At 42.4% G+C, this 10,517-nt stretch overlaps 1 protein-coding gene across 1 annotated transcript; it reads right to left on the reverse strand.

Annotated features, from left to right (window-relative positions):
• Nucleotides 1-2,010: 2,010 nt before the first annotated feature.
• On the reverse strand, nt 2,011-8,275 carry LOC310678344 (uncharacterized protein; the record flags this gene model as incomplete). Its single annotated transcript, XM_083442233.1, has 4 exons — nt 8,223-8,275; nt 5,448-6,851; nt 2,746-2,856; nt 2,011-2,027 (listed from the first exon to the last, which is right to left on the reverse strand). The coding sequence occupies exons 2-4, from the start codon at nt 6,706-6,708 to the stop codon at nt 2,011-2,013; spliced, it is 1,389 nt and encodes a 462-aa protein (XP_083298359.1). The 5' UTR covers nt 6,709-6,851; nt 8,223-8,275.
• Nucleotides 8,276-10,517: the final 2,242 nt, after the last annotated feature.

Below are 10,517 nucleotides of genomic sequence, written 5' to 3' on the forward strand. Positions count from 1 at the left end.
ATGATGGTGCTCATGGGTGCTTCTTGTCCGGATGAGATAGTGGAAGGTTTAACTTCTGTTTGCACATTGGAAAATTTCCATAACAAGATGTGGTCCTACATCAAGTCTTTTCATCTGTGGCTACACCTCTTCCCCACCACCTGGTTCATCATGCAGAAGTACTAACTCCTTGGCCTTTAATGCTGCTGGATTCTATTTTGAACCTGTGACATTTTGTTTCTTAGGAAACTCTTCTCTAGTGCCTAACCATTATATGCTTGTTAAAACTCTGACATTTCCATTTGGAAAAGCTATTTCAGTTTTTGTGATGATTTTGTTGAAGTCAGGGCTGCAAACAGAAAGAGCGGGGAAACGGCTTAGTATATTATGCCCCTCACAGGGGGAAAGAAATGGATAATATTCATTTGAGTTGTCACTTGGTACAGCTTATAAACGTCAGTGATTAAGCGGTATATAAATAGCTGGAGTTAATTAATACATTATACAATCTTTAAAATAACCTAAAATGTATTTTAAAACAGTGGGGTGGACTGGAGTATCCCTTCTGCAAATGGAATGGCTCCTTCCATTTGCAGGAAGGGCAAAAATTTAATAGATACTCCCACTGGAGGAAGGGTGGAGCTGATATTTGTTGATTCCTGCTTCCTTGTGTAGGCCCACCGCCCACCCCACCCCCATGCCAGCTCCAGCAACATTTCAGGAGATGAGACTTCAGGATGAAGGAGGAAACACCTAAAATGGCCTCCTTCCTCTTCTGTCAGTGGAGTTCCACTAGTAGAGGATCCAGCCATTATATGAAACCAAATGTTTCAAGAAGCTGTGGTGCTTTGTTACAGTCATATATTTGTGTGTAGAAAGTTTCAGAATGAAAAGCTATATGCGGCCCGGTTAAAATGTTTGGCACGGTTTTACAAGTCTCTTCCTATCCTTGTTTTGTAAATGCATGAAATATGTTATGGTCCAGCCACACTCAATGATGTTCTGTTTTGACTTGGACTTCCACCTGTGCAATGGAACTTGCCTGCCTTCTCCTTCCTCCATGCCCCCTCCCGCACACACTCCAAATCTGCTCCATAAAGTTGGGGAGCTCCAGAGTAGATTCAGGGGGGTACATTGGGAGGAGATGGGGAGCTGTTCCATAGACTGCACAACTGCATTAGGTACAAACTTAGGGTTTTATTCTTGTATGGTTTAAAGAACCTCTTTACTTTTGTATGTTGTGAACTGTAATGATCTAGTAATAATCAGCTGCCTGGTAAAACATGCAATAAATTCTAGGCCTGAGGAGTTTTGAACTATACCAGCGGCATGTTTTCTGAATGACATAGAGGAGGAGCTGCAGTGCACAGGGATCAAAATAGTACGGCTGAGTCCCCATTCTTAAAATACTTGTGAAAAAAGGTCATAGAGGAAGGAACTTAATCAGTGCTATTATGAACATTTTAGAAATTTTGTATTGTACATTGCTTTCATTTTTCTGTTTTTAATTGGTTTTATCTGCTTGTCTTTTATTTTGTTAAGTCACTTTGAGATTTTTTTCCCTTTTCCCTCCAATAATTTTTACTAAAGTTTGAAAGAAAATATTAAGGTTAGTATCAAATATCCATTATTTTTCTTTTGTATAAAGCAGCTATTATTGTTGGCGTCTGTCTGACTCAAGAGGCAATGAAAGTGTGATACATCTTGTGATCTCTTGCAAGCCACAATACAGACAAAGGATATAGCAGGCATACTAATAACTTTTGTTAATTATTTTAATGCAGCTCTTTCAACAACCACTTTCTTCAACAACTCGTTACTCATAAGAAGACCTATATGCATATGTAATCCACTTTTGTATATCTTGGCTCAAGTTTAGTACTGTTAATGTATGATAGTAAACCATCTCAGGCTTACAGTGAAATAAACCTTTTGCCTATGTCATATCAGTGGCATTTTGTTTAAAACTTTTTTAAAAAGATAATGTGTAACAACATAAATCTAAAACGTATTGCAACTTCAAGAACCCGTTTACAATGTCTGCATTCCTGAAATGAAAAAGAACACAATTAGACTAAAGGAAGATACATGTTTTGGATAGCTAGACAACCAACTTACAGTATGTACATTCCAAACAATTCTGCCACAGTTAAAAGGTATTTATATTCTGATGCAGATAAAATTGAACATGTCAACACTAATGCATTTTTCTAGGAGAATCACTACTTTCACAATAATTTCCATGGAAAATTTGTGTGCACATGCTGTAATAGACACATTTATAACATCAAAAGTGTTCAATTTTCTTTTCAATCATACCACCGTATGAATAGCTTTTCCTATTGAATTTAACAATAAGGCACATTACCAGAGTCTAAAGGATGGGATACTTCTGCTTGCTGTTATGAAAGTATGTCAGACAATATATAATATACCCCACAATAGATCTGGGTTAACGGCTCCTTTACATAGGTTTTCTTCCTAATACACTTGTGTCAGCAGAATGCCATTTTTATTTAAATTTGCCTGTGAGATCAACTACATTTCAATCTGTGGTTAACTCTCAACGTTATTAAAAGAGTATTCAAATGTTATTTAAAGGAGACCCGGGGCATTTGTATCAAGAAATTAACATAAAATGTTTCTCAGAAGAATAGATTTCAGTTCAGAATTAGCAGGCGTTTTTTCCCCTGCTCTTGACATCACTTTGCAAAACAAGGTTTTACAAATTATGGTTTTAAAACAAGGCTCTTCTCTGATTCATACCGCAAATGGTGTACTCAGAAAGGTGCATTGCATAAGTCTCATTTTGCTTGTGTAAAGTGGAAATATAGCTCCCCCTTTGGTGGAGTCCTTCTACCTCTGTATGGGTTATGTCTACAATGGGCAAAAGAAGGGCAAGTCATATTTGACAGTGAATAAATCGTCTTTCCTTTCAGACAGGAAAATATGCTCTTCTCAAGTCTACCAGATATATATTATTATATCCTGCCTTCCCTCCAGGGAGGCCAAAGTGGTGTACATTGTTGTCCTCACCCTCGCCACATTTCATCCTCATAACTTTGGAGATACACTACAGTGGCTGCTTGAAGGTTGGTTGGTTGAAGGTTAGTCAGGAATACAATGAGGGGACCACAGTGAGCATCGTGGCTGAGTGGTGAGCTCCTCAGCCCTAGCCTAGCTCTCTTACCACTACACCACACTAGATAGAACCCCATTTCTCAACACTTTACAGGAGAATGAGGAAAGAACCAACATGGCCTTGTTCTTGTTCTAGTTGAAACCTGGTGGAACTGACCTACAGCTCTACTTCGGCTGTATTCATTCTGGTGTGTTTTAAGTGACACTTCAGCACCAGCATAATGACAAAAAGCAGTGCGTGGGGGGGGGGGAGCGATGATGACCATGCCCTTCTGTCATCTGCAGAGAAGCTGGAATATGAGCCGTAGAAGCTGTAAGCAAAGGGAAGGGAATCCAGCTGCAAGGAATTGGAGCTCAGAGGTTCCACCGGTACCTGTTTTTCTCGACCTTGTGGCCTATTGTCTGACTGACTGAATTGTGACTAGCAATCTCTGAAGGGAAGCCTCCCCACAGAGGATCTTGCCATTACCTCTTTTCTGTAAACCCCCCCCCCTCCCTTCCAACTTAGGTTTGTTGTCGAGCCTGGCTGCTGAAAGTGGCTGTGGCTTCACAGAGGCGTACATGAACTCAAAAGCAACCATTAGAGGCTTGATCCAGGACCTTTGAAGCCAATGAGAAATGGGCCACTAATTCAAACAGGGACTAAAGCTGGAGTAAATGTTCAATAGACTAAAAAGAAAGGGGGAGGATCGAGTTCATAAAGTGTACTTTGCGCGCTCTCCTCCTTTGTGTGGCACTCATGGTGTATTTGCATTAGCTTCAGTTATTTCATTTTATTTTTGCCTTCTGGATGACCTTGCCGATCATTTCCTTTGGAGGCAGAATAACTAACACAAAAAGCAACTCGATGGCATGCAGATTTTGTTTATAATGACAACCCTTTGCATTTATAGAACAAACTTCAGATGGTCAGAGCACTTCACATCCCATTTATCCCAGTAATCCTTACTGCAGCCTTTTAAGGCACATTAGTATTATCCTCATTTTGCAGAGAGAGGAGGCCAAAGGAGGAGTAGATGCAGCCCAAGCTCTGTCTGTTCCTCACAGCACAGGAGTTGACTGTATGTTTCCAGTAAGAATACCTGGGTCGTGGAAGCAATGGCCTTCCTCTACTGCTGCATTCACTGGCAACCTGCTTCCAAAACTGGGACTCTACATTTAGCCAGGAAGACTGGAGGGGCTGGTGCAAAGGAGTGGTGTGTGTTCATGGTGCAGTCACCAGGTCTCACGGCAGTGACATCACTACTACGTACCAGGTTGGAACTGAGTTTTGATGAGTTCCGGCTGAACAAAGCCCTGTCTGGACGGTACCTCATTGTCTAGCCATGCCTTAACCCATCACTTCTTATGGCAGTGAACGCCATAACAAATTTGTGTGTCACATGAAATTTTTTGTCTGCCCTCAGTCTACTGCCAGTCAATCTCATTTGGAGACTGCTCCTTTTCTCCTAATTTATGGTGTTGGAAAGGGAGATGATTGATTGATTGATGATAGACTTTCTACGCCATGTAAGGTAAAGGTAAAGGTACCCCTGACCGTTAAGTCCAGTCGCGGATGACTCTGGGGTTGTGCGCTCATCTCACTCTATAGGCCGAGGGAGCCGGCGTTTGTCCGCAGACAGCTTCCGGGTCATGTGGCCAGCATGACAAAGCCGCTTCTGGTGAACCAGAGCAGCACACGGAAACGCCATTTACCTTCCTGCCGGAGCAGTACCTATTTATCTACTTGCACTTTTGACGTGCTTTCGAACTGCTAGGTTGGCAGGAGCTGGGACCGAGCAATGGGAGCTCACCCTGTTGCGGGGATTCGAACCGCCGACCTTCTGATTGGCAAGTCCGAGGCTCTGTGGTTTAACCCACAGCACCACCCATCTGATAAATCTCTCAAATTCATTTTAGTTGTCATATATATATATATATATATACATTTTAGTTGTCATATATATATATATATATATATATATATATATATGCAGGTTTTGGTGTCCTCGGGTGTCTTCCCGTGTAAAAGTTGGGGTGTCTAGGCGACGTTTCGACGAGGTCTCACTCGTCATCTTCAGGCTGGTGCTTTCGGCTTCTTGTTACTGGAACAGAGCAGGATCTCAGTGTTTGAGTTCCTATAAATACTGTTGAGGAGGTGTGGTGTATAGCCTCCAATGTTCTGGGTAGAGAGGAGGTTCCCAGGCTAGTGTGCCTTTTCTTCTTTTGTTCCTTAATTACTTGAGGGATATCTTGAGTGATTTCTTGAGTGATTTCCTGAATCCCACTTAGGTGGGTCATTAGGTGTGGATTAGTTGCTAAAGCCTTCGTGTCTTGAACTCTTGAACTTTGTGAAGAGTTTTTCTGAGAAGATGGCTGTACTGCACTTGGTTGTGCTCTGGCTTGGCTTCGTGTATAGGGGCGAGCTGTGGTTTTGTGGCCTGTGCCAGCCAGATCTGTGTAGGGATTGCAGGGGGGTGCAGCATCCGGAGGTGCCACCCTGGTTTGGCTACTGGATGGTGTCTGTAATTTATCTGTGGAGAGGGTCTGGGTTTGGGTCTGGTGTGGTTGATTGGTGATGGCGTTCTGTGTGCCTCTGGATCTGGTGTCAGGTTTTGTGGGGAGGGCTAATTTCCAGATGTCTGGCAAGCGGGATGTGTCGTCACGCTTGTTCATGTTGTGAGGGTGTTTCTCTATCTCGATGGCTTCCATGATTATTCTCTTGTGGTGATGTTCCATGTTAAAGAGCAATTTGGAATCTGCAAAATTAATTTCGTGTCCTGTTTCTTTCATGTGTTGGAAAAGAGAGGAAGTTTTTTCTTCTTTTTTGACGGCATTCTTGTGTTCTGCGATACGTGCATTTATTCGTCTGTTTGTTTGTCCAATGTACGTGGCTGGGCAGACTTTGCAGGGTATTTCATAGACCCCTTGGTTTTCCAACTGAATTTTATCCTTGGGGTTTCTGAGGATATTGGCTATTTTTTGGTTGGTGCAAAAGGCTGTTTTGATATTGTGTTTATGGAGGATTTTGCTAATTTTATCTGTAGTGCCCTTGATATAAGGAAGGAGGGCTATGCCATTGTTTTCTTCTGTGTCTTGGTTTTTGGGGGGTGTTTCTTTTTGGATTAGCTTCGTAACCCTGTTTTGCTGGTATCCATTGGCAATTAACACATTTGAGAGATTCTGTAACTCAGTTGTCAAGTGGTCTTCGTCAGCCAGGCGTTTGGTTCTGGAGATGAGAGTCTTGGCTACGGAGTTTATTTGTGCAGGGTGGTGGTGTGATTGTGCATGTAAGTAGCGGTTGGTGTGTGTTTTTTTCCGGTAGATAGTGTGTCCTAGGGAGCCATCAGGTTTTTTGTAGATTAGGACGTCAAGGAAGGGAAGTTGGTTGTTGGCTTCTATTTCCATAGTGAATTGTATTTTGGGGTGTAGGCTGTTGAGATGTGTGAGGAAGCTATCCAGTTTTTCCTTCCCGTGTGGCCAAATTACAAAGGTGTCGTCAACATATCTGAGCCAAAGTTTGGGTTTGTGTTCTGACTTGTCTAAAGCATTGGTTTCAAAGTGTTCCATGTACAGGTTAGCGATGACCGGTGAGAGGGGTGATCCCATAGGTGCTCCTTCTATCTGTTTGTATCTTTGTCCATTGTGGATGAAGTACGTGTTGGTTAGGCAGTGGTTGGTCAGGTCCAAGATGTATTCGGGGGGATTGTATTTGTTTTGAATGGCTGTCAAGGCTTCATTAACTCTACGGCCTCCCCAAGATACACAAAGAAGGAACACCACTCAGACCAATAGTCAGCTCCATAGGCTCACCTCTACAAAATCTCGCTAAATTTCTCGCCAAGCAACTTCAGCCCTATGCAGAATCCATCTCTTCACACGTTCCAAACTCCTTCCAGTTCATAGAAACAATAAAGAAGCAAAACCTACAACCCAATGACCTACTTGTGAGCTTCGATGTTGTATCTCTCTTCACACAAGTGCCCATTAATGAAGCCTTGACAGCCATTCAAAACAAATACAATCCCCCCGAATACATCTTGGACCTGACCAACCACTGCCTAACCAACACGTACTTCATCCACAATGGACAAAGATACAAACAGATAGAAGGAGCACCTATGGGATCACCCCTCTCACCGGTCATCGCTAACCTGTACATGGAACACTTTGAAACCAATGCTTTAGACAAGTCAGAACACAAACCCAAACTTTGGCTCAGATATGTTGACGACACCTTTGTAATTTGGCCACACGGGAAGGAAAAACTGGATAGCTTCCTCACACATCTCAACAGCCTACACCCCAAAATACAATTCACTATGGAAATAGAAGCCAACAACCAACTTCCCTTCCTTGACGTCCTAATCTACAAAAAACCTGATGGCTCCCTAGGACACACTATCTACCGGAAAAAAACACACACCAACCGCTACTTACATGCACAATCACACCACCACCCTGCACAAATAAACTCCGTAGCCAAGACTCTCATCTCCAGAACCAAACGCCTGGCTGACGAAGACCACTTGACAACTGAGTTACAGAATCTCTCAAATGTGTTAATTGCCAATGGATACCAGCAAAACAGGGTTACGAAGCTAATCCAAAAAGAAACACCCCCCAAAAACCAAGACACAGAAGAAAACAATGGCATAGCCCTCCTTCCTTATATCAAGGGCACTACAGATAAAATTAGCAAAATCCTCCATAAACACAATATCAAAACAGCCTTTTGCACCAACCAAAAAATAGCCAATATCCTCAGAAACCCCAAGGATAAAATTCAGTTGGAAAACCAAGGGGTCTATGAAATACCCTGCAAAGTCTGCCCAGCCACGTACATTGGACAAACAAACAGACGAATAAATGCACGTATCGCAGAACACAAGAATGCCGTCAAAAAAGAAGAAAAAACTTCCTCTCTTTTCCAACACATGAAAGAAACAGGACACGAAATTAATTTTGCAGATTCCAAATTGCTCTTTAACATGGAACATCACCACAAGAGAATAATCATGGAAGCCATCGAGATAGAGAAACACCCTCACAACATGAACAAGCGTGACGACACATCCCGCTTGCCAGACATCTGGAAATTAGCCCTCCCCACAAAACCTGACACCAGATCCAGAGGCACACAGAACGCCATCACCAATCAACCACACCAGACCCAAACCCAGACCCTCTCCACAGATAAATTACAGACACCATCCAGTAGCCAAACCAGGGTGGCACCTCCGGATGCTGCACCCCCCTGCAATCCCTACACAGATCTGGCTGGCACAGGCCACAAAACCACAGCTCGCCCCTATACACGAAGCCAAGCCAGAGCACAACCAAGTGCAGTACAGCCATCTTCTCAGAAAAACTCTTCACAAAGTTCAAGAGTTCAAGACACGAAGGCTTTAGCAACTAATCCACACCTAATGACCCACCTAAGTGGGATTCAGGAAATCACTCAAGAAATCACTCAAGATATCCCTCAAGTAATTAAGGAACAAAAGAAGAAAAGGCACACTAGCCTGGGAACCTCCTCTCTACCCAGAACATTGGAGGCTATACACCACACCTCCTCAACAGTATTTATAGGAACTCAAACACTGAGATCCTGCTCTGTTCCAGTAACAAGAAGCCGAAAGCACCAGCCTGAAGATGACGAGTGAGACCTCGTCGAAACGTCGCCTAGACACCCCAACTTTTACACGGGAAGACACCCGAGGACACCAAAACCTGCATTCCTGTACCCGTGAAAATCTACGAAAGCAAATATATATATATATATATATATAAACTTTTACACGGGAAGACACCCGAGGACACCAAAACCTGCATTCCTGTACCCGTGAAAATCTACGAAAGCATATATATATATATATATATATATATATATATATACACACACACTGAAAATTCAGATGCTTTAGCCTTTCCTCATAGGAGATGTTCTTAAACCTTTTGAAGTCACCCTTTTCTGACCAGAAACATACACTGTATTCCACATGCAACCAACTGCAGATTTGTATAATACTCACCTCTTTTTTATTCTTTCAGTTTGGAGAGAGACTTCAGAGTCTGCTTGTGTTTTCACTATCTTGAATAAGTTTAATAAAGACAAGGAATAGATTAACTATCCCCCCCCCCCCACTTACACATGCCTAGTCTATGGCTTCCCAAGTCATTGTCAAATAATGTTATAGCAGCATATATTCATAGGTGAATCACAAAACACTTTGCATCCTCAGTAGACTTCCACATAATTTGGGTTTCTCAGTGCATCCATGCCAATAACAGGTAGCATAAACACAACAAAGAGTTGAGTAAATAAGTTCCCAGCTGAAAAAAGGCTGGGGACCACTGTTACAGTTTTTCATGCAGTCGCCAATACAGGAGCAAATGGAAGCAAAAGAGGTCTCTATGGGCCAAAAGATCAAAAGAACAAGGACAGAGGACCAGAAAAAGCACTATATTCATGGCACACGCTATATATGCCTCTCAGAGAGATGGTTTATGGAAGGGGGTTAGCTTAGACCTAAGGGTCAGATATAGAGCCCATAGACTTGAGTTCCTCACCCTGGGTTACATTATGAAACAACGGATGTGATGAATGATACCAGAAACTGGATGGAGTCTTTGACTGGAAACAGGTGAAGAGAAAGGTCTGTAATGTACTCTCTGTACTTTCTTCTGCTACCTAATGAAACAGGCTACAAAAGTCTGCAAAACTGTTTTAACAAATCTGTTCATGGGATGATGGCACATGGTAAGAGGAAGAAGTTCCTCATATGCAGAAGTGTCCCAAGTTAGCTGGAGGGGATTTCAGGAAATCTCAATTCCTGGAGCTGTTCTTTTTTCCTACACTAAAACAGCAGCTGCAGTGCTTGGGATGTTCATTTTAAAAACGTTCCAGTTCACCCCTTCCAAGAAGGATCTTCCAAGAAGGAACTAATTCACAGTTCAATTCACAATTCATTCATACAGGCCTTGGCATTCCCTCCCCCCCCCTCCCAGCCTTCAGAATTTAATGTGAAGAAAGGTAGAAATGCGATACAATCTCTGTCCCAGCAGATTATAGAGGAGACGTGTTTGCCAACAAGATACTTGAGGTATCTGGGAGGGCAACATCCAACCATTATAAAGATGGGATATTGTAAATCCATGCTCTACTTTTTGTATCTATTATACTTGTGCATCTCAGAGGATGTACTCTGTATACATTGTTGTTGTTGTTGTTGTTGTTTTCTTTCTTGTTCCTGGGTCAGCACTGAACAGGTTGGGATCTGTATCAAAGGACTTTTTCTTTGTGTTTAGGAGAATCCTGCACTGTATTGCAGCCAAATGGGAACAGAACAGAGCTCCTCAGTTATCAGACTGTTTCACTAAAATACGGAATATATTATCTGAACTGACAAATGATA

This window comes from Podarcis tiliguerta (genome assembly GCF_965153285.1).
Source record: "Podarcis tiliguerta genome assembly, chromosome: 1".
In the NCBI taxonomy this organism is placed as follows: Eukaryota; Metazoa; Chordata; class Lepidosauria; order Squamata; family Lacertidae; genus Podarcis; species Podarcis tiliguerta.